Source organism: Lathyrus oleraceus, chromosome 1 (assembly GCF_024323335.1).
Source record: "Lathyrus oleraceus cultivar Zhongwan6 chromosome 1, CAAS_Psat_ZW6_1.0, whole genome shotgun sequence".
In the NCBI taxonomy this organism is placed as follows: domain Eukaryota; kingdom Viridiplantae; phylum Streptophyta; class Magnoliopsida; order Fabales; family Fabaceae; genus Lathyrus; species Lathyrus oleraceus.
In genome coordinates, this window is record NC_066579.1 from 438630735 (window position 1) to 438656104 (window position 25370).

The following is a 25370-nucleotide window of genomic DNA, read 5'->3' on the forward strand; positions in this document are numbered from 1 at the left end:
CGTCATTTTCTAATTCTGTTTATTTTATGCATTCATCGATGATATCCATGAAGTAACATGTGTCATCTATTGCAGGTGCTTTCAAAAATTTGGAAAGAATGAACTCAATTTTCTCTTCTCCTACTTCGAAAGTGAGTCATCCTCGTTTTACGTCTATGATGGCACTGGCGGTTGCTAAGAATGATCTTCCCAATATAATAGGGGTAACTTCATCTTCTCTTATGTCCATAATTTAAAAAATCGGTTGGGATGTAGAATTGACCTATGCGCACGGGAACGTTTTCAAGAATTCCTAAGGGATATCTAACGGAACGATTTGCTAATTGCACAGACATTTTAGTTGGTCTTAATTCTCCCATTTCAAGTCTCTTGCATATTGTTGAATGTAATTTTAAGTGTCGGGTTTTTGTTATCGTCTCCACAGGGATTGTGAGATATCACCGCCTTTCGACAGTTGTTTTAACTCTTAGCTTAAGGTAACAATGGTTTTTGGTTTTAATCACGGTATCTTGCATAAAAGTGTAAGAAAATGCGGTAAAAGATTTGGTTTTAATATTTGAGAAATATTGCCAAAGTTAGGGTTCGACGATCACTTTGCATGTATATGTTCGATCAACAAATCTTATAAACTCCTTTAGATGATAAACTATTTCACAAAGTCCTCCCAATGTGTTTATCTCTAACACACATTGTGAGTTTTCCCATTTTGATCCATTGTTTATCTCTAACACAATCTATCAAAATGACAACTTTTTGGTTCAACCTTATGGTGAACAAAATCATTCATTACTATCTCTAGCTAACAAACAAGATTGGATGAAAACCTAGGTAAAGAGTTGGTAAACATCTCTCGATCATAAACCAACACAAAGAGTTTTCAATAAAACACAGTTTTCACCATATATTCACCATTAAAGAGTTTACAAATGAAGATCATCCCATTTACACACAAAGCTAATGATCATCTACATCTAACCTTGACAAAATGAAGAACTTAGCTACTCATTTTCATGGTAGCTTGGTCAACAAGTTTCGGAAGAAGGTTGATCAACATCCGGGTCGAATAATCGAGATTGGATGGGAATCCACCTTCTTTTTGTGAAAGATTGTTAAGAGATGAAGAGAAATGATTTCTAGGTCACAAAAGATCTCTAGAGCAATGCTGGAAAATATCTTAAAAAGTACAAAAGTATGGAGGTGTAAAAGTATGGCTCCAAAAAGTAGCCCTTGCTACTTATAAAGCTGCTACTGAGCTGTCATGCTCGCTAGGTGAGCAGAATGGCTCGCCTAGCGAGCCCCTAAATGAGGCACCTGAGGCACCTACGCCCAGAGAAATAACCTTTGCCAGACTGGCATGTTCGCTAGGCGAACAAAACTTTCGCTAGGCGAAGCCAACACTTCAACCTTCGCTCCAGCGAGCTTGAGAGGTTTTGCTACTGGAATGCTCGCTGGGAGCTCGCTAATGGCTCGCCTAGCGAGTTAGTGTTGGCTGCGCTTTTCACCAAGTCTGGACGTGTTCGCTACACACTTCGCTGGCAGCTCGCCTAGCGAGTTTGTTGATGTTTGCCACTGTAAAATACTGGAGCTTTTCGCTGGGTTCTCGCTGGGCGCTCGCCTAGCGAGCCCTTCGCCACAGCCCTCGCCTAGCGAGCAAGCTGATGAATGCATCCTTTGTTTGGTCCCTTTGCCAACTTTCTTGTGGCTTCATTTTCTATTATTTCATGCCTAATTCCTGCACAATAACACACAAATCAAAGGTACCAAGATCGTTTATCATTGTATTGCAATTCATCAAAAACAAAGGTGGTTTCGAACACTTTAGCAAGGAAACGGAGTGAAAGATGCCCATATTTGATAGCTCAAATAAGCACTTTTGGGTATCTAACACATATGGACAAGGGCATAACACTGATACCAGCTCCTAAATCGCATAGAGCTTTGTCTATGACAAATTTTCCGATGTGACAGGGTATAGAGAAACTTCCAGGATCTTTAAGTTTAGGAGGCATATTTTGGATTATCGCGCTGCACTCAGCAGTGAGTGTAACGGTTTCGCTATCTTCAAGTTTCCTTTTATTAGAAAGAATTTCTTTTAAGAACTTAGCATATGAGGGCATCTGCGTAATAGCTTATGTAAAAGGAATGGTGACGTTTAATTGTTTCAGTAAGTCAACATTTTTAAATTGGCTCGCGTCTTTGGTTTTAATTTGCCTTTGAGGATAAGGGATGGGTGGTTTGTAAGGCGGTGGAGGTACATAAGGTTCTTTCTTTTCTACGGTTTCCTTGTTACACTCTTCCTTTTCCTTAGGTTTACTTTCTTCCTCAGTTGACTTTTTAGAGTTTTGGTTCTCAATCCTTGGGTCAGACGGTCCCTCTACCTCTGTTCCACTTCTTAATATAATTGCATGAGCGTGGCTTTTCGGGTTAGGTTGGGGTTGTCCAGGAAATGTACCAGTTGGGGCAGCAGTAGGCGCTTGTTGTTGAGCTACTTGCGAGATTTGTGTTTCCAGCATTTTGTTATGGGTAGCCAGGGCATCTACTTTACTTGCTAGTTGTTTAATCTGTTCGTTAGTGTGTACATTCTGGTTTAAGAACTCTTTATTGGTTTGCTGTTGAGAAGCTATGAAGTTCTCCATCATGATTTCTAAGTTGGATTTCCTAGGAACGTTATTGTTAGGTGTAGATGGGGTCGGCTTTTGATATCCAGGAGGTATAGCTGGGGCTTGACTGGGAGCTTGACCTGGTGCGTATAAAGCATTATTACTCTTATATGAAAAATTAGGATGGTTCTTCCAGGTTGAGTTATAGGTATGCGAGTAGGGATTTCCTTGAGCATAGTTCACTTGCTCTGCTTGGATTCCTGTTAGGAGTTGACAATCTGTAGGAGTGTGACCTTGAATTCCACAGACTTCGCAATTTTGAGTTACGGCAACCACGGTGGATGGAGGTGATACATTTAAACTTTCAATTTTCTGGGCAAGAGCATCCACTTTTGCATTAACATGATCAAGGCTACTTATCTCGTACATGCCTCCTTTTGTTTGAGGTTTTTCTACCATCGTTCGGTCGCTTCCCCACTGATAATGATTTTGGGTCATGCTCTCGATAAGTTGATAAGCGTCAGCGTAGGGTTTATCCATAAGCGCACCACCTGCGGCAGCGTCTATTGTTAACCTTGTGTTGTATAAGAGACCATTATAGAAGGTATGAATTACTAACCAGTCCTCTAAACCATTGTTAGATGCCCAAAAGTGCTTATTTGAGCTATCATATGTGGGCATCTTTCACTCTTTTACCCTGCTAAAATTGTCAAAATCACATTTATTTTACATGGAATGCGTACATTGATAAACAAGCTTGGTGCCTTTGATGTGTTTGTTATTGTGCAGGAAAGGCATGAATTAATTGATAATAAAGACACAAGAGAATTGGCAAAGGAACCAAAGCAAAGGAGCATTTCATCTGCCAGCTCGCTAGGCGAGGATGTGGCGAAGCAAAACCTTCGCTAGGCGAGCTCCTGGCGAAAGGCTCCAGTAAATTGGTTAATTAATTCTCTAGGCGAACTGAAGGCGAAGTGGCAGCGAATTCAGTCTGTTTTGGTGAAAAGAGCAGCCAGCACTAGCTCGCTAGGCGAGGCTCTAGCGAGTCCCCAGCGAGCATTCCAGTAGCAAAACCTCTCAACCTCGCTGGGGCGAAGGTTGAAGCGAGTTCTTCGCTAGGCGAAGGTCTGTTCGCTAGGCGAACATGACAGTTCCACAGGCCCAGTTTTCTCTGGGCGCAGGGGCATTTTGTGCCCATTTTTGGCCTTCGCTAGGCGAGCCATTCTGCTCGCCTAGCGAACGTGACAGTCCTGCACTTGTCTATAAGTAGCAGGTGCCACTTTTTGAGCCCATACCACTTTTTACCAACTTTTCCATTTTTTGTACTTTCTCTTATATATTTTACAGCATTGTTTGGAGGGATTTTTGATGCCCTAATTTCATTTCTCTTCATCTAGCAACCATCTTCCACAAAAAGAAGGTGGATTCCCATCCAACTTCGATCATTCGACTTGGATGTTGATCAACCCTCTTTTCTTACTTGCCGACCAAGCTACCATGAAAATGAGTAGCTAAGTCTCCATTTGTCAAGGTTAGATGTAGGTGATTTCCAAGCTTTGTGTGTAAATGTAAGGATCCTCATTTGTAAACTCTTTAACGGTAAATATATGATGAAAACTTTGTTTCTATTTAAAACTCTTTGTGTTGGTATTTGATCGAGAGATGTTTACCGATTCTTGACCTAGGTTTTCATCCAAACTTGTTTGTTAGCTAGAGATAGTAACGAATGATTTTGTTCACCATAAGGTTGAACCAAAAAGTTGTCATTTTGATAGATTGTGTTCGAGAGAAACAATGGATCAAAATGACAAAACTCACAATGGGTGTTCGAGAGAAACGCATTGAGAGGATCTTGTGAAATTATTTATCATCTAAAGGAGTCTATAATATTGTTGACCGTGCAAAAACATGCAAAGCAAATGTAATCATTGAAACCTAACTTTGACAATATTTCTCATATTAATCAAAACGTAACTTTTACCGCAATTAATTACTTTGTATGCAAGATAACTTGATTAAAACCCAAAACCCTAGTGTTACTTTAAGTTAAGATTAATTCAACCATTGAACGGCAGTGATATCTTACAATCTCTGTGGATACGATAACAAAACCCGACACTTAAAAACTGTCTCAACAAAATGGCGCCGTTGCCGGGGATTGTAAATTGATATTGCGAGCATCGCATTGGTTGTTTAAGTTTTAACTTGTGAATTTTTGACTTGTGCTTGTAATTTGTTTGGTTTAGTGTGCAGCTTACGTTTTATGCGAGGGAAAATCCCTGTGGACGAACTTCTTTTTGATCCTGAGATCGAGAGAACCGCAAGGAGGCTCAATAGCAAAACGAGACGTAGGAGGGAACAGGCTAGACAACGCCAAGAGCAAGGAGAAAGTTCTTCAACCACCAATCCACACCCATTCGTACCTAACATGGAGCCACAACCACCACCACCGATTTCTACTCCATGTATCAACAGTCCAAGGAACACCGCTCAGTTTGCTAACCACACAGGAAGGCAAGCTGAGATGAAGACGGGAACTCTGAATTTATTGTATGGGAGTCCATTCACCGGAATGGACCATGAAGACCCATTTGCTTTTCTCACAAAATTCTATGAGATAGCATTGGCTGCCGGAGTGGATCAGGCTCAGGAGCTTCCGTTGTTCAGACGTTTATTTCCTCACGCTTTGCTCGGTAAAGCAAAGGATTGGTATCTCGATCAAACACCCGCCGTAATGACAGATTGGAATGTGTTAGAAGAGAAATTCATTGAAAGATTTTTCTCTCATAACCGATTCATGGAATCAAAGACGGCCATCTCGGTGTTTTCTCAAGGAACCAGTGAATCTTTGAATGAAGCGTGGGAGAGATTCAAGTCCATGCTTAGGAAATGCAAAGGGCATGGATTTGATGAATTAACTCAAATCCATATCTTCCGAAATGGACTTCAACCAAACTGTAAGACGTTGTTGGATGCCACCTCGGGTGGCTCGTTGATGTCAAAGAGTGCCGAAGAAGCCACAAACATTATCAACCGTATGGCTTTGAATGATCTTCAAAGTCAAAGTCGTGGAAATTCTTTGAAGAAGGCGGGAGTGCTTGAGTTAGGGACGAATGATGCCATACTTGCCCAAAACAAGCTCATCTCACAACAAGTGGAACTTTTAACGCAACAAATCAAAGAGTTAAGAGAACCGTCAAAAGCTAAACAAATAGCTTGTTGTGAACTTTGTAAAGGTGAACATGACACCGGATTTTGTCCACCTCCCGGTTTTGACGAAGTAAATTACATGGCCAATCAACGGGACTATCAACCAAGACAACAACAACCTTATCAACCGCACCCTCAACAACAACAACAACAACAACAATTCCAAGGGAACCAAGGGTTCCAACCTAGAAGCAACTATTATCATAACCAAGGTTATGGAGGTGGTTCTTCTAGCCGTCAAAATCCTCCCCAAAATCCGTATCAATCTCAACAACCGCCGGTATTCAATTCTAAATTGGAAGAGACATTGACGCAATTCATGCAAATGTCAATGGCCAATCAAAAGAGTAATGACGCGGCCATAAAAAATCTTGAAACTCAAGTTGGGCAACTTGCCAAGCAACTAGCTGAACAACAAACCGGTCCTTCTTTCTCGGCCAATACGCAAACAAATCCTAAGGAGCATTGTAAGGCGATTGTGACGAGAAGTGGAAGGGAGTTGGGTAGTGAAAACGAAAAAAGAGTGGAGAGTGAAAAAAGAGAGAAAGAGAAGGAGATTGAGGAGGAGATAGTGGAAGAAAATGTTGATGGTGAAGTAGGAGTGTGGAGTGATGAGGAAGTAGTTGAAAAGAATAAAAATAATGGTGAAGTTGAAAATGAAAAAAATGTGGAGATTGAGGAGAATAAAAATGATGAGGTAATAAGGGAGGTAGTGAAGAAGCCGAGATGGAAAAGCGCTAGAGTAGCGAAAGGGAAGGAGGTAGTGAGCGCTACTCCTGTCCAAAACCTTCCTTACCCTCATGCCCCTTCCAAAAGGGAAAATGAACGGCATTACGCCCGGTTCATGGATATTTTTAAGCAATTACAAATTAACATTCCGTTTGCTGAAACTTTGGAACAAATGCCGAAGTATGCCAAGTTCATGAAGGACATACTAACCAAAAAGCGGAGGTATACGGAACCGGAGACCATCGTCCTTGATGCGAGCTGTAGTGCCATCATTCAAAGGACGCTTCCTAAGAAAGAGGTTGATCCGGGAAGAGTTACATTGCCGGTTAAAATTGGTGATGTGTATGTCGGAAAGGGACTTATTGACTTGGGGTCGAGCATAAATCTTATACCTTTGTCAATTATCAAGAGGCTTGGCAACATCGAGATTAAGTCCATCCGAATGACATTACAATTGGCGGATAAGTCGACGACCCATCCTCATGGCGTAGCCCAAGATGTGTTGGTGAAGGTCGACAAATTCTTTTTCCCGGTGGATTTTATTGTAATTGATATGGAGGAAGATGATGATGCTCCGCTCATATTGGGCCGACCATTCATGAAGACCGCAAGAATGATGATTGATGTTGATGACGGTTTAATGAAGGTGCGTGTTCAAAATGAGGAGGTCACATTTGATCTATTCGAGGCGATGAAGCATTCCAAGGATCGAAATGATAGCTTTCGCATCGATGTGATCGAAGACGCTATTATGGAAGTTTCAAAGCATATCCACGAGATATCTCCTATGGAGTTAGCTCTCGACGACTCATTGGAGGTTTTCACTGTTGAGGAGGAGCTAGCTCTTGAGGAATGTTTGAAGGAACTTGATAGCTTGGAAGACCTACAACCGTGGGAAGTAGAGGAAGAAAATTTGAAGAAGGAGGTAATTGATGAGAAAGCGCCAATTGAATTAAAAGAGTTACCTTCGACTTTGAAATATGTGTTTTTAGATGAGACCGAGGCAAAGCCGGTCATCATAAGCAACCTCTTGACAAAAGAAGAAGAAGCCCGTCTAATCATTGTGCTCAAAACCAATCAAGAAGCTATGGGTTGGACTCTTTCCGATCTTAAAGGAATTAGTCCATCCTATTGTATGCACAAGATTTTGATGGAGGAGGATTTCAAGCCGGTGGCTCAACCACAACGCCGCTTAAATCCTACGATGAAAGAGGTTGTAAGAAAGGAAGTGGTGAAGCTTTTGGATGCGGGAATGATTTACCCGATCTCGGATAGTCCGTGGGTTAGTCCCGTGCACGTGGTTCCGAAGAAGGGTGGAATGACCGTAATCCGTAATGACAAAGACGAATTGATCCCGACTAAAGTTGCCACGGGATGGAGAATGTGTATAGATTATAGACGGTTGAATACCGCGACTCGTAAGGACCATTTTCCACTCCCATTTATGGATCAAATGCTTGAAAGACTATCGGGCCAACAATACTACTGTTTTTTAGACGGCTACTCCGGGTACAACCAAATTGCGGTTGACCCGGTTGATCATGAGAAGACGGCTTTCACGTGTCCGTTTGGAGTGTTCGCATACAGAAAAATGCCTTTTGGGCTTTGCAATGCGCCGGCGACATTCCAACGATGTGTCCAAGCTATTTTTGCCGATCTAATAGAGAAAACAATGGAAGTCTTCATGGATGACTTCTCGGTGTTTGGTGGGACGTTTAGTCTATGCTTGGCAAATTTGAAGACGGTGTTGGAAAGGTGTGTGAAGACTAATTTGGTGCTAAATTGGGAAAAGTGTCACTTTATGGTGACCGAGGGGATTGTGCTAGGCCACAAAGTCTCTAAAAGGGGGCTTGAAGTGGATAAAGCTAAAGTTGATGTAATTGAAAAATTACCCCCTCCGGTCAATGTGAAGGGCATCCGTAGTTTTTTGGGGCACGCGGGGTTCTACCGGCGCTTCATCAAGGACTTCTCAAAGGTGGCTAAACCTTTGAGCAATTTACTCGCCAAAGATCAGGTATTTCTCTTCACCGACGATTGTTTGCAAGCTTTCAAGGTTTTAAAAGAAAAATTGGTTACCGCTCCAATAATAGTCGCTCCCGATTGGAATGAAAATTTTGAACTAATGTGTGACGCGAGTGACTATGCCGTTGGAGCGGTACTTGGCCAAAGAAAGGACAAAACTTTTCATGCTATACATTATGCGAGTAAGGTTCTTAACGAGGCTCAAATAAATTATGCCACAACGGAAAAAGAACTACTCGCAATAGTGTATGCGCTAGAAAAGTTTAGGTCCTATCTTATAGGGTCTAAAGTCGTGGTGTACACCGACCACGCGGCGATTAAATATCTGCTGACCAAGCCGGATTCGAAGCAAAGGCTCATCCGTTGGATCCTCTTGTTACAAGAATTCGATGTCGAAATTAAAGACAAGAAGGGGTCGGAAAACTTGGTAGCGGATCATTTATCCCGCTTGGTGAATGTCGAGGTTACCGCATCTGAAAAGGAAATCCGGGAAGAATTTCCTGATGAAAAATTGTTTAAGGTTCAAGTTAGGCCGTGGTTTGCAGACTTTGCAAACCACAAGGCTAGTGGTTGTGTGCCGGCCGACCTAACTTCGAACCAAAAGAGGAAGTTCCTTTCGGATGCGAAGTATTATGTTTGGGATGACCCATACTTGTTTAAGTTGGGTAGCGATAACCTGTTAAGGAGATGCGTAACTGGTGATGAAGCCCAGAGCATCCTTTGGCATTGTCACAACTCGCCTTATGGCGGTCATTATAATGGGGTTAGAACGGCCACTAAAATTCTTCAATCGGGATTTTATTGGCCAACTATTTTTAAAGACGCACATACCCATGCGCAAAGTTGTGACAGTTGCCAAAGAAGTGGTGGGATAGGTAAGAGAGATGAGATGCCTCTCCAAAATATCCAAGAAGTGGAAGTGTTCGATTGTTGGGGCATAGATTTTGTTGGACCTTTCCCACCCTCTTACGGGAATGAGTACATGCTTGTAGCTGTTGATTATGTCTCTAAGTGGGTTGAGGCGATTGCCTCACCTCGGGCGGATGCCAAAACGGTGATAAAATTTTTAAAGAAAAACATCTTTTCCCGTTTTGGAACACCCCGAGTGTTGATAAGTGACGGAGGGTCACACTTTTGCAATGCACCTTTGGAAACAATTCTAAAACATTATGGTGTGTCGCATAGGGTGACAACTCCGTACCACCCTCAGGCTAACGGGAAAGCGGAGGTCTCTAATCGAGAGATTAAGAGAATCCTAGAAAAAACCGTGTCTAATTCTAAAAAAGAGTGGTCCCAAAAATTGGACGAAGCATTATGGGCCTACCGTACGGCTTTTAAAGCTCCAATTGGCCTAACTCCATTTCAATTGGTATTTGGTAAAACTTGCCATTTGCCGGTTGAATTGGAGCACAAGGCCTTGTGGGCCCTAAAATTTCTAAATTTTGAACATGAGTTGGCCGGTAACAAAAGGAAAGTACAACTACTTGAGTTGGAGGAGATGCGCAATGCCGCATACCACTCAAGTTGGTTGTACAAGGAAAAAGCAAAGAAATATCATGACAAGAAGATCCGAACCAAAGAATTCGTGCCCGGACAATTGGTCTTATTGTTCAACTCCCGGTTGAAGTTGTTTCCCGGGAAGTTGAAATCAAAATGGTCCGGGCCATTTCGGGTGAAAGAAGTAAAAGAATACGGGGCCATTATCATTGAAGACATGGACGAGAAAGACAGTTGGACCGTGAACGGCCAACGATTGAAAGTGTATCTCGGCGGTCATGTGGATCGCGAGAGTTGTGCTCAGCCGCTCGATGCTCCCCTGTGAGCATCGCACCGTCGAGCTTAGCCGACGTTAAACAAGCGCTAGTTGGGAGGCACCCCAACATTGTAAGTATTTCCTGTTTTATGTTTGATGTTGTATGAGTATTGTGTGCTTTTTCAGGCTGGATGACATGCAAGTGCTGCATTTGCAAAAGCACTTGCTGTTATGCTCGCTTGCAGCTCGCTAGGCGAGGCTGCAGCGAGCGCGCTCGCTGGCTTCTCGCTAGGCGAGGCAGTAGCGAGCGCACCAGTACTGTTCTATTTAAACAGTTCAGCAGGGCAGTTTTGCCCTTACCCTAAAAATTCTTCTAAACTGCTCTGCTGAAGAGTGCGATTTGCCTTCTCAAATTCTCTACTGTGCATCCATATCAACAACATTTGTGTGTCGGTCAATTGCAAACACTTCCCACTTCTCCTGTCCAAATCCGTTTACCTCAAGGTTTGCCCTATTGCATGTTTCTTTTGTTGCATTATTTATTTCCGAATTTGAATGGTAAATAGGATAGGTGTGATAGGAACCTTGAGGTTGCATGCAATTTTGGGAGTTTGCAATGTTGTGCATTTAGGTTTTTAAATTGGGGATTTACTCTTACTTAGGTTTTCCATGAAATTAGGTATCCCCAATAGCATAGAACAATTCATAGTCATGAGAAATCATTGGGTTTTGCTGTGGAAACCTTGTATTTACGGGTTTTGGGGGAAACAATTTTGAAAATGCAGAAAACCCCAAAACCCGTAAGGTTCGCTAGCACTCGCTAGGCGAACCTGGGGCGAGCATTCGCTGCCACTTCGCTAGGCGAAGCAGCAGCGAGCAAACCAGTCCCTTATAAAAACTGTTTTGGTTCTAATCTGTTTGTTTCGTGTTTGTTGCTTTATCTCTTGTTTTGCAGAATGGAGTCAAGATCTAGTGCTGGCAAGAAAAGAAAGGGAGCGGCAACTACTTCACGAACCGTGCCGATCCAATTCGATACCGACAAGTTTGTCGGTGCAAAGCAAGCGGCACGGTACATCGCTTTGGAGAAGCGAAAAATTTTGGCTGAGAAGCGTTTTCTGATCAACCCACAGGGCACGTATCGGAGTTTTGCCGGGTTGATCGATACAAAGAAATGGGATAGGTTGATAAATCCCTTGGAACACTATGACATCGCTACAGTGCGGGAGTTCTACGCTAACGCATTGCCAGATGATGATGAGCCCTTCACTTGGGTCTCTAGAGTGGCCGGTCGGCCAGTTCCTTTTGACAGGGATACGATCAACCAAATCCTCGGGGAGCCGCTTCAGCTGGGTGCTGACCAAAGAGACCAGTACCATATTAACCTCCGGCTGCACAAGGATGTCCCAGCAATTACGGCCGCCCTGCTTTTACCAGGGAAATCAGTTGAGCCGAACCCATCTGGGGTTCCTATGAGATATCATCGGGAGGACATGACTCCCATGGCTCAGCTGATTCTACTTCTGGTTTTGACCAACATACAACCCAAATCCCACACCTCTACTGTGCCGATCCCAGTGGCACATTTAGTACATTCCATCCTCGCCAATGTCGAGATTGATGTGGCGAGGATCATTGCCAATGAGCTGAAGACGGTAATAGAGAGCGGACTGAAGTCTGGGGCTCGGGTGAATTGCCCCCTTGCATTCCCTTGTTTGATTATGAGTCTGTGCATTAAGGCACGAGTGCGACTTCCGTCTCGGGGTCAGGTTAGGATCCCGACTCCTATTGATGACCGGTATGTGGCAAAATACTGCAGAGCTAAGGCCACCGGCAGCAGTGCAGCCTCAGGTAGCACTAGGGTTTCTGATGGTCCTAGTGCTTCTACTCCCAGGGTCGATCCATACCTGCGGGCTGCGTGTGAATTCAATTTCGAGTGGATGGCAGCATCGCAGAGGGCTATGATTGACATGCACGACTCGATGCAGCGTTTGCAGCTGCAGGGTAGTGGTGCACATGCTTTGATAACACGGGAGCAGTTTCTGACTAATGCAAATTGGCCCGTGGACGTGCCAGTCTATTCTGAGGGGGTGGGAGCTGATGATGATGATGAGGATGATGATGAGGCGACCGGTTCTGAGGCCGGTAGTGAGGAGGAGTCTTGAGCCCTTTGTGGGTTAAGTTTTTGTTTTTGTATTTCAGTTTTTATTATGACATTTTTATTTGTACTTTTGAATTTTGTATTTTGACCATGGGTTGTACTATTGGGGTGTTTTGTCCCCCACGAACAAAATTTTATTTTTCAGTTAATGTTATTTATGTTTGTTGTTAATTTTGTGTGTTTAATAAATTTTTGGTTGAATGAGTGGCAAACCCTTCTAGATTGGTTGCTCCTCAAGAAGTACCCAATGAAGGTGCATCCGAGCTTGGATGGCAATGATAAGAATAACAAGTGAATGAAGCTAAGGTACATGGTTACCGTCGGCTAGAACTTTAGAATGCTTTAGGAACTTTACTCTTTTTGGTAAATTGAATATTGTCTTTGTGCAACATAATTGAATGAATGTTTCATCTAGAACCTAAAACCACAAAGTGTGAGGAAACCTCCATTGTTCACTTAAATGCTGGATTCTAATAAGTTTTGTTGATTCATGTGATTCATTATTTGTCTGTTATTATTGTGAAATTGTGGAAGCAATTAGAAATGATCAAGGCACTTGTTTTCTTTCGAGCACAACTACATCAAAAAACAACTTACCTGTGAGCAGAGAGAGTATTTGTTAACCCCTTTGAGCCTAAACAGTTGAATCTCGGCTTGAAATAAAGCGAGATCTCAAAAATCTTTTTTTTTACAACCCGGAAAATATTGATTATTGTTCTTTTGCCGTAAAAAGGTAAGAGCATTCACTTAGGGTGTGGAAGAAATAAGTTGGGGAGAACGAAAATGAATTGGTAAGCACCACAACTCTTGAAAAAGAAAAGAAAAACCGAGCAAGCATAGAAAAATATATGTATAGAAAATATAGAAAAGAAACATCTGTTTTGTACATTTGATGTGAAAGAAAAGAACAAAAATATAAAGAATGAAAATGAATGCTTGCTTGGAAGAAAAATAGTGAAAAATAAGAGTTGAGTTGTGGAATATGTGTTGTGAAGGTTACAAATAAGAAACAGATGAAACAAGTCGAGTAGTGTGAATAATACTGTGAATGTCTCTTTTGCATCGGCACTTTCGTTTCAATGGCCTTAGAAATGACCCTTGTTTGTTAACCTGACCAAGCTTCAACCGAAAAGCCCTTAGTGATCTTTTTGCTTCCACAGTACCATTTTTAATTGATTAGACATTGTATGAATCTATTTGATATCTTCATTATTTGTTAGTGAGTGAGATTAGTCCCGCGGTTGCAAACGCGCAAAATCTTCATTCCTTATTCGAAGAGGAGAGATAGGATGATTCATTCAGAATAGTATTGTTGTAGATAGATAAATATTTTGCATTGCTATTTAAGTTTAAGTTCCTAGGTATTATTTTATTCAAACCGTTGGGAACTTGTATATGCGAATTTCGCTTGTGTTTGAGCCGTTTATCCAACTTCGGAGAAACTGTTTCTTTATGCAAATCCTCTTGTCTTTCAAGAGGCATACTTTGCTTGAGGACAAGCAAGAATCTAGTTGGGGAGAGTTGTTAGATGCCCAAAAGTGCTTATTTGAGCTATCATATGTGGGCATCTTTCACTCTTTTACCCTGCTAAAATTGTCAAAATCACATTTATTTTACATGGAATGCGTACATTGATAAACAAGCTTGGTGCCTTTGATGTGTTTGTTATTGTGCAGGAAAGGCATGAATTAATTGATAATAAAGACACAAGAGAATTGGCAAAGGAACCAAAGCAAAGGAGCATTTCATCTGCCAGCTCGCTAGGCGAGGATGTGGCGAAGCAAAACCTTCGCTAGGCGAGCTCCTGGCGAAAGGCTCCAGTAAATTGGTTAATTAATTCGCTAGGCGAACTGAAGGCGAAGTGGCAGCGAATTCAGTCTGTTTTGGTGAAAAGAGCAGCCAGCACTAGCTCGCTAGGCGAGGCTCTAGCGAGTCCCCAGCGAGCATTCCAGTAGCAAAACCTCTCAACCTCGCTGGGGCGAAGGTTGAAGCGAGTTCTTCGCTAGGCGAAGGTCTGTTCGCTAGGCGAACATGACAGTTCCACAGGCCCAGTTTTCTCTGGGCGCAGGGGCATTTTGTGCCCATTTTTGGCCTTCGCTAGGCGAGCCATTCTGCTCGCCTAGCGAACGTGACAGTCCTGCACTTGTCTATAAGTAGCAGGTGCCACTTTTTGAGCCCATACCACTTTTTACCAACTTTTCCATTTTTTGTACTTTCTCTTAGATATTTTACAGCATTGTTTGGAGGGATTTTTGATGCCCTAATTTCATTTCTCTTCATCTAGCAACCATCTTCCACAAAAAGAAGGTGGATTCCCATCCAACTTCGATCATTCGACTTGGATGTTGATCAACCCTCTTTTCTTACTTGTCGACCAAGCTACCATGAAAATGAGTAGCTAAGTCTCCATTTGTCAAGGTTAGATGTAGGTGATTTCCAAGCTTTGTGTGTAAATGTAAGGATCCTCATTTGTAAACTCTTTAACGGTAAATATATGATGAAAACTTTGTTTCTATTTAAAACTCTTTGTGTTGGTATTTGATCGAGAGATGTTTACCGATTCTTGACCTAGGTTTTCATCCAAACTTGTTTGTTAGCTAGAGATAGTAACGAATGATTTTGTTCACCATAAGGTTGAACCAAAAAGTTGTCATTTTGATAGATTGTGTTCGAGAGAAACAATGGATCAAAATGACAAAACTCACAATGGGTGTTCGAGAGAAACGCATTGAGAGGATCTTGTGAAATTATTTATCATCTAAAGGAGTTTATAATATTGTTGACCGTGCAAAAACATGCAAAGCAAATGTAATCATTGAAACCTAACTTTGACAATATTTCTCATATTAATCAAAACGTAACTTTTACCGCAATTAATTACTTTGTATGCAAGATAACTTGATTAAAACCCAAAACCCTAGTGTTACTTTAAGTTAAGATTAATTCAACCATTGAACGGCAGTGATATCTTACAATCTCTGTGGATACGATAACAAAACCCGACACTTAAAAACTGTCTCAACAACCATGGTGTGGACAAAGTCTCATCATGTCTTTGTATCTTTCCCATGCTTCGAAAAGAGACTCGTTATCTTTCTGTTTAAATCCATTTATCTGGGCTCTTAACATAACTGTTTTGCTTGGAGGAAAATATCGGGCAAGAAAGACTTTCTTCAACTCATTCCATGTGGTGACTGAGTTGGAAGGAAGAGACTGAAGCCATCTTCTAGCTTTATCTCTTAACGAGAAAGGAAAGAGACGAAGTCGGATTGCCTCTGAAGTGACACCATTAACTTTAACAGTATCAGCGTATTGGACGAATACGGATAAATGAAGGTTTGGATCCTCGGTAGGATTTCCAGAAAATTGGTTCTGTTGCACTGCCTGCAACAACGAAGGTTTAAGTTCGAAGTTGTTTGCTTCAATTGCGGGTGGAGAAATACTCGAATGCGGCTCATCTTGTGATGGAGCGGCGTAATCTCGAAGAGCACGAGCTGGTTCTGCCATCCCGGGTATCGGTGATGGAAGAAGATTTTTGAGATCAGGAATTTCGATTGGAGGAAGATTGTTTGCAGCACGATACTCCCGAATTCGTCGTAAGACTCGGAGATATCGTTCAACATCGTTGATTATTAAGTAGTACGATTCGCCTTGTGAGCGAGTGTGTGGCATACAAATCAACGAAAGACAAGGGAAAAATAAAAATTGCCTTAGTCTCTACAGCGTAACAGAAAAGTTACGATATCGACTAAATAAAAGTCCCCGACAACGGCGCAAAAAACTTGATCGCGACTTTATGAGTCTATTGGGGTATTAACAGCAAGTGCACAGTCTAATCGCGTAGTTTTAAAAGATATCGATCCACAAGGACTTAATGAATCGATATACCGTTTTCCTAAGGTTACTTCGTAAAGCTAAGGCGGATGATACTTTGTTGATTAGGGGGAAAAGTAAAACTAAAATCGGATCTAGATTAAATATCAAATAATGCGGATATCGGTATGTAGTTCGTCGTAATTAGAAAATCAAATCTTCGTTGGTTTCTTAGTTTTAAAATAAGTCTTTTCAGTAGACACTATTGATTAAAAATCTTCTCTCAAACTCTCGCTCTGTTGAATCAGACTATGACTTTATATTAACGTACGCTCTCACTATTTAGTTAAGTCTAAAATCACTTTTTGAAAACAATAGAATCTATAGAAACTCTTTTTAAGGAAATACTAACCGTTTAAACACCCTCATCTCAAACTCTCGCTCTGTTGACTTAGATTATATGATTAAACTTAAATGCTTAACTCTCGTCCTCACATTTAACCTTTAAAAATACTTTTTGAAAATGATTAGAATTTAATTAACTCTAAAAATTGCTTTCGCCCTGATTTAAAGTTAATGTCCAATTTACACTGTCCAGTTAAAAGCTCAAACCGCCGTTCTATTGATTTTAACTTCTTTATGTCTTTTACTCTCGTACAAAAACTTTGGTATTAACTCTGTAAATTGAGACCATAAAAAGAGTGACTATATTTTTAAATAAATTTAAACCAACTTAGTTTTGATTCCTTTATTCCGCTTACTTTACATACCGATATCTAAGTTTATTTAGCCGGACATGCTAAACAAGCCTAAACAATAATTATGCTTAGATACAGCCATATCAGACAAACAGTATAGATAAACAGCAGTACATAGCATATATAAATTAAAACAATAAATTAATGAACCTGTAAAATTAATAGAAATCTTGGTTGTTCCCTAACTTCGATGCTTGAACACTCCACCACAAACCGGTTGGATTTGTTCTTCACAATCTTCGTTCGGACAAGAAAAGTAAAGGCGAAGGAATAAAATACTATGACCTAACGTAAGGTTAGATCCAGTAAAAACTACACAATAGTTTCCGGTGTAGAAACTAGTGTGAAAGAAAATAAATTCAATGCTTTGGAAATTAACTAGAAAAGAAAAGGAAATAAAAAATGCTAAGAAAGTAGAATGCTGTAAAATAATTTGCTGTAAAAGCTTGCACGGCGGAAAAAAGGAGAGAGAAGCCAGGGAACCACTTAAGATCTATTTATATTCATCCCTCCTGTAACCGTTTCCCAAAAATTCCTTCAGTAGGTTTCCTCGTGTGTCAACGAGTCAAGCGAAGAAAAAGGGCGAACATGCTTCTGTTACGCGTCAAAGCCAAAAAAATAGGAATGGGGGTGTGACGCTCGTCACACCCTGTGTTACGCTCGTAACACTGAGCAGAGGGGCGTGACGCTCGTCACTCCTTGTGTGGCGGTCGTCACAGCATCACAGCGCTTCTCCTTTGTAGTTGTGGGTTGGGCTTTAGTGGAATGCTTCTTTTTGCACCCCCTTTTCTTTCTTTTTCACGTATGCTTCAAATAATGTTACCTGAAATAAATAGAAGGAAAATACCAAGTAATATCGAATAATATAAAATAAATCGGATCAAATAATAATATAATTTAATTAAATCAAGTCCAAAAATGTGATATTATTTCATGTTATCAAAAGATCAAGATTTTGAGGACTATGGTGGTGGAGAATATGTATCGAAAGACTTTGATGCATTGTGATTGAAAGAAGGGATTGTGCATGAGGTGGTGCCACCATACACTCCACATCAAAATGGAGTCGCAGAAAGGAAGAATAGAACCATTATGAATATGGTTAGAAGTATGTTGAAAGACAAGCATTTATCCAAAGAATTATGAGGAGAAGCTGTGTCGACTGCGACATATATCTTGAACAGACGTCCGACAAAGAAGCTAGAAGGAATCACGCCAGAAGAATGTTGGTCTGGTGTCAAGCCTAGCTTGAGCCATATGAGGGTGTTTGGATCTATAAGACATAGATATGTGTCAGATCAGTTGAGAAGAAAACTTGATGACAAGTCGAGTCAGATGATCCTGATAGGATATCATATGACTGGAGGATACAAGTTGTTCGACCCAGTGAATAAGCAAGTAGTGATCAGCAGGGATGTGATCATAGATGAGCTTAAGGAGTGAGATTGGACTGAGAATGTCAAGAAAGATTTAGTGAGAATATTTTGTGATGAACCAACTAGTGAAGTCGAAAGATAAGTTCGATAGGAAGAAGTTAGAGGTGAAGCATGCCCAAGCAGACCTCAAAGAACAAGACACATGCGTGCAAGGTTACAAGAATGTGTGATTACATAAGATGATGTGGTCAATGAAGAAGGTGAGCTGGTACATTATGCTTTCTACGTAGATGTCGAACCTGTCAATGCAGCTAGGGCATTGAAAGATTCAGAGTGGATGAAACGCATGACGATAATGCCACTACTGGCTCCTTTCTCGTACCTGTCAATAAGGAATTCAAAATTCCAGATCTAGGTGACATTTCATATTTCCCTGGCATCGAATTCTACAAGAATGGTAGATGTTTGATGATGCATCCAAGAATGTATGCAAGAGAAATTCTCAAGAGATTTGAGATGCAAGATTGCAAACCAACTTCGACTCCAGCTGAGCCTAGATTACAACTATCGAAAGATTCAGATGAAGATGATGTCATCCCAATCTAATATAGAAGACTTATTGGGTCACTTCGATACCTTTGCCACACAAGGCCTGACTTAGCATACAGTGTAGGTATGGTGAGTAGGTTCATGCAGAAACCAAAGGTATCACATTTAACAACGACGAAGAGGATACTAAGGTATCTGAAATGAACTCTTGACTATGGCATTTTATTTCCTACAACTGGTGAAGGAAAAGAATGCAAATTAATGGGATACACCGACTCAAGTTGGTATAGTGATGCTAAGGATCGAAAATCCACAATTGGCTATGTGTTTATGCTAGATGATCCATCAGCTGCTTGGAGTTCGAGAAAGGAGCCAGTAGTGGCATTATCGTCATGCGAAGAAGAATACAGAGTTGATTCTCTTTGTGCATGTCAAGCAATGTGGATGGTGAATCTGGTCGAAGAGATAACAACGAAGAGTCATGGAGCAATTACCATGAATATCAATAGCATGTCAGCTATCAATCTGGCAAAGAATCCGAAAGCACATGGTCGAAGCAAGCACATCGAGATGAGGTTCCATTATCTTCGAGAGCAGGTAGAGGATGTGAAGATGAATATGGAACACTGCAGAACTGAGAATCAGATTGCAGACATCATGACAAAGGGAGTGCAGGTTGAAGTATTCAGAAGACTAAGAGCTATGATGAATGTAGATAGCTTAGACACAATAAATATGGTGGTGTGTTAAATTGTAGTTCCTTGTGTAGAAGCAGTTTCTCGACAGAACAAGGAAGTGTCGAACCATCTGGTTTGTTGAGTTGTGTTAGTGTGTCGAAGTGTCGAAGCACGTTGCTTCACACAAGATTTCGACTTAGGCCTATTTTAGTAGTGTTAGTTATTTTGAGGTTTTATAGTTTTGGGATTTTATAGTTTTGAGCTTTGGTTTGGGGTCAAAGTTAATCTAAATCTATAAATAGAGGGAGTAACCCTTATTCTTGTAATGAAGTGAATAGAGCATTCATAAAATTGTATTCACAGTTTTGCAGTTGCAAAGTGAATAAGAAGTTTTCCACAGTTTGTGGGCAGAGAGAAATTCTACAGAATTTAACTCTTCTTATTCATCGTTCTTTTCTTTCTTTCTCCATTGTTCTTCTTTTCATCTTTATTTACTTTCTTTCTTTCTCTATTATTCTTTTTTTCATTGTTATTATGTGGGTGATAACAATCTTGTTCACCAAAATTGATTGAAATTCTACATAGATTTTGATGGATTTCCAACAGAACGAAGTAATAAAATTATCTAAATCACCGTAAAGGAGCAAGAGACTACTAATCACAAAATACCAACTATTTTATTATCATCACTGTTATGTTACATCAAGAACAACAATCATGAACAAGAGAATTGACGTATTCAAAACAACATCAAGAATAACCGCATAACAAACTCTAGACTCATAGAACTATAAACCTTGCTTTAACTTATTCTTCAAATGTAACCTTTTAATTTTTGTTTGGAATAGAAGCATGTCCATTGATTCCACACACTCCATACGGTTTACTATAGTCCCTTTTGATCCACATATAACCCTGTATTCCCCATGTTGTCGCATGTGAGTTCTTCACAATCCAGTAATCTTCACCGTTTAAGGAATTATAACCCACTATTAGCATGCCGTGAGTTACGTTCTTAGGATCCAAGGGACAATCTTCACCTCTAAATATTCCCTGTCAATGGATAAATAGGTTCTTCATTAACAAATGTAAAAATACTTTTAAAAAAACAGTAGGAGATGCTTAAATTGCAGTTCCGGTCGCAGTTGTGTATGCGGCCATTGTGGTTATTGTGATGAATATTGGGGGTGTTGTTGCATGAATCCTGATTACGAGATGCTTAAAATATACATTTGAGAAAGTTAATATTTTTCATTACATCAGAACAAGATTGAGATTAGGAGTTCGAAAATTTTAAGTTTTAATGAGAAGAACCGAACTAGCGTGGCCAAAATTGTGAGATGGGATTTTTGATGTGCGCGGTTAATGTGATTTTTAATAACACTACAATTGCTGCTCAATGTTGTTGCGAGGTCTACCGCATCAGCGGACCTAGTTGTGAATTTGGACTACAATTTAAAATCATGCTTATATATTTTCATTTTGAAACTTTTGCGACCATTATGGTGCGGTAACGGCGTTTCACGACCACAATGGTAGTTTGCGGTTGTAACGGTGTTTTGTCATGGTTATACAAATTTCTCAACAATGATTTTGTTCTCAAAATAAAAACGGTAAATAAAGGAGTTAGCCCCTTTTGATACGGTTTTGTTGCTGTCATTTTTGCAGTAACAAAAACATTTTTAAAACCTTGATGAGATAGCTAGGTGTTAAATGAGTTTAAACAAAGTCAATAGTGGACATGAATGAATAAATTAAGAACTCTACATTATATAACAACTTACATTGGTGTAAAGTTTAAATGAGGGTGAGTCTGCATAAATACCAACACTAACAGGCTGCTTAGCAACTGCACACAATAGTGCCCTGTCTGATCTCGGCACGCCCTCCTCTGAATCAATATTACTATTTGCACTGTTTTGAATCTACATTTCATGAAGAAAAAAAAATAGGAGATGAAATCTTAATAGTTTTTAATGCGTGATGATAGAAACTATATAATAATGAATTTGATAGAAATTAAGAACCTCGGAGGCTCTGCAATCACCCTTCCTAGCCATATAAGGATAATCAGCTCGTGATGCAACACCTCTGTGTCTTTGTACCCAAGTCAATCCATCGGGCACAAGTCCTCCATCACAATCTCCATCTGGTACACAATCTAGAAGCTCTTGCTCTGAAAGGCTAATAAGCGTCCCTGTCTTTATTGCAACTATTCCTTCAATAGCGGCAACAGATGAGAATGCCCAACAACAACCTAAGGAAAAGGAAGTATTATTTTGAGTGTGAGAGTAGATTGTGATGTGAATTATAAAAACACAACAAACTTACCACAAAGGCCTTGATCCTTAACAGAAGTGACAGCTCCCCTCGACCTCCAGTCCAAGGTTGAAGGTGGATCGCTACATGTTACGTCCTTAACATCATCATCATCGTTCAAAATATCCATGGCGACAGTCTTTAAGGTCATGTATTTTTCTCTGAACTCCGTGGAGCTCACATCCGCAAAGTTGTTCAGACCAACAACGGAGCTATGAGGTGAGTCTCTCTTTGCATTGGTCTCTACTATATACTTCAAATTTGAAACAAAAATTTTAAATTTCTTTTCCATCTCTTGTTGATCATTGTAGACTCGTCCATGGTCTTTCTTCCATACTTCAAATAATTTTTTAGTACCATCTTTATTAGGAAGTTTATCAAGTTTAGGACCCAAAAAGGAGGTATACTTACTGGTTGGGATATTTTCATGAGTTTTATTCTTTTGAATAGCAAAGTATATACATAAGCATGCAGTGAAGACGATAAAGAAGCGAAATCGGTTTGAGGTGTAGGAAATCCTCATCTTTGATTAGAAGTAAGTTGAAGATAAAACTTTGTATGAAAAGATGTGTATTCATTAAAAGTCAGTTCCACATATTTATAGAAAGAAAAAAAAGCTAATGTATAGAATAAATTTATAGATTTGTCTGGTATGTTTAGAATTAGGATTTTCTAATTGCCATTCAACACCACAATTACGTATGAATATTAGTGTTACTCTGATAGGCATTGCAACGTCATTACGTATGGAGCTTCTTACTGGTCTTATTTTAATATTTCATGGAATGCATAGTCTCTTTTTTAATCATAGAATTAATGGTCTTATTTTATTGTGTTTTTAGGCCTAGGCTAACCCTTGATAAATTGGGGTTAAAATACCCCTATTGACATGACACCAATTATAAGATTAATATAGGGTGAGATGTTAGAAATTTTTACTAAAATAACCCATTTTTTTTAAAAAAATACCTAAAATAATTCTAATTTCAAAAAAATTCTCAAACTATCCCATTTTTAGAAGGAGTCGTCAAATCAATTCACACCTCATCTTAAAATTAGAGAGGAGGCGTCAATTGGATTGGCTAGGGCACATGGTGCAACCAATTCAATTGGTGCCCATGTGTATGGATTAAGGGGAGGCGCCAATCGGATTGGCACCTTAGTTTATTTTGTAATTTTTTTTTCAAAAACAGTCTACGTGATACATAATTTTGAAATAGGACCAATTCATATTAATATAAATTCCCGTTTACACAAAAAAGACTAATGTTGATGACCGGGATCACCTAACCGACCTCCGGTCCCACATCCCCTAGCTACCCGAACCCGTGGCCCTAACCCACGTTGTTGATTCACCACTGGTGTTTGAGCATCTGAGTGCCCAAAAACATCACTACCAACTGCAGGAGATTGCCTATTGAGATAGTCAGACAAATCAGCGTAGTCTTGAGTATGCAACGAAGGTGTACCGTCATAGCTGAGTTCATGACCCATGCTAGAGTAGTTAGGTTGTGTTTGACTTGTTGGTGGGCGACCGGGACAGTTGAAGGGAGACATTGGAGTGAATGATGCGTCGGGAAAAGGTTGGAAAGATGGTTGTGGTGTTTGGTAGAGATAGGGTTGTTGAAGGTTTCGGTTTTGTGAGGTTTGGGCTTCTTGGCTATGGTATGAGGAGGGACGGTTGGTGTTAAATGATCGTTGAGTGTTCTGGCTAAGGAAGTTTTGGTAGGGTGATATGTTGGGTGCGAAGCGATGTTGGGTCTCTGGTTGATGATATATTTGTTGGTGGTGGTACGGGGTATGCTCTTGGTATTGTGGTTGAGTGTATGACATGTTAGGGTTGTATGTTTGTGTGTTTGTGGAACATAAAGTTTGACGGATAGGGAGTTGTGTGTAGTCGGTTTCACAATGTTGTTAGGGGTTAGATGTTAAGGCGTCTAGTGTGTAAGTTTGTTGGCATGGGTCGTATAGGTACATATCATCGGCGATGAACTCAAAACCAACTAATTTCTACCAAGCCATATAAGTACGATTTGGTTTTTCTTCATTTGGCATCACTGCGTCAGTTAAGACATGGTCATGACGGTGCTTCCATTTGCGACACTCATATCTAGTGAAGCTTTGCCATGGATTAAAGTTCCATTGGTCGTTAACTTTGCGCATATGCCATTCTCCTCGGTTTTTGTTGGGGGATCTGGGATGTATTGAAGCATACCGAATTGCGATTTCACACGATCACTATTGTGCATCTCCACAGTTGTGAATCTTATGATCGGTGTGCATGCAGTCTATACAACTGCGTCTTCTTCGTTGATTTCATGATCATGATCCAAATTTAGGTATGAACGCCAAATGAACTAAAATATGAGCGTAAGTTAGATTATAAACTTGGTAGAAGAAATTAACAAATTATTACGAAATAATTAGGTTATTATCCATACATCTGTCGGTCTAAGGTGATCTAAGAGATTGCGATACTGGATAATACAGTGTCTAGGACATCTGTTATAACTCATTCCTATAAGACCCCAATTTTAACCCTAAGATCCCTTATGGCATCATCTCATTGCACATTGCATTGCCTCAAGGATCATAGCATCTTGGCTCCTTACCCTAGGGTGAGAACTCTTTAGAGTTGGTTTGAGATCACCAAGCATGCTTGAATTGTATATTACTGCTTTTCTAATTTTATTTACTAACCCAAAAGCACAAAAATATGTCACTAACATCTTTTGGTTGTAGCTTGAGCAGTCACAAGATCCAAAGCTTCTAGGAGATCCTATGTGCATTGATATGTCCAAGAGAAGATGAAAGCAAGCATGGCAATGGTTCCCAAAGATCTCATCCATCAAATATGCCTCCCAAGGAAACCCTAATTCATTTGTTCATTAACTGTGCCTTGTTCATGAAGCAACCTCAATCTATGATCAAATACAATCAAGGGAAGTTCTTTAATTCATCATTTCATGCATATTTGAACTTGTTTGAGTGTCCTCAATCATCCATTCATCAAGATATGAGGTTTGGACTTGAGAAGTTGATCACTCAATTCATCTGACCATTTTGAAGTACATTGAGACCTAACTTTTAATGTGTTGGTCAAATGGAGATGACCCCAAGAGAAAAAATGTTCTTAACAACCATATGAACAACTTTCATGTTCATCAAAAATTCATTTGAAGCTTGGAAGGTCATCAACCATTTCAAGACATTATAGGTCATTTTGACTGAAACCCTAATTTTAGGTCAACTTCCCAAGGACATAACTCATTCATTTTTCATGATTTTGTGGTGATCTAAAATGCATTGGAAAGCTTATGATGTCTACTTCAAATGTTATGTTGAGAAAATTTTCAAAATCCTAAAAGAAATACATGTGATAATGCAAAACATTATAGGTCACTTT

The 25370-nt window shown here is 40.2% G+C and overlaps 1 protein-coding gene and 1 pseudogene across 2 annotated transcripts in view; one reads left to right on the top strand and one right to left on the bottom strand.

Annotated features, from left to right (window-relative positions):
- The window catches only part of LOC127080958 (ervatamin-B), a 37217-nt gene extending 14651 nt beyond the window's left edge, over positions 1–22566 (bottom strand). Inside the window, exons 1-4 of one of the 2 annotated variants that reach the window (XM_051021249.1) lie at positions 21977–22566; positions 21673–21902; positions 21430–21570; positions 20442–20698 (exon numbers count right to left, since the gene is read on the bottom strand). In XM_051021249.1, coding sequence (XP_050877206.1) covers positions 20474–20698; positions 21430–21570; positions 21673–21902; positions 21977–22487 — 1107 coding nt within the window. In that variant the 5' untranslated portion in view covers positions 22488–22566 and the 3' untranslated portion in view covers positions 20442–20473. Of the gene's footprint in view, positions 1–20300; positions 20699–21429; positions 21571–21672; positions 21903–21976 lie in introns of those variants that run through there. The other variant, XM_051021242.1, reaches the window with a different exon arrangement.
- Positions 15496–15593, top strand: LOC127116553 (uncharacterized; annotated as a pseudogene).
- Positions 22567–25370: the final 2804 nt, after the last annotated feature.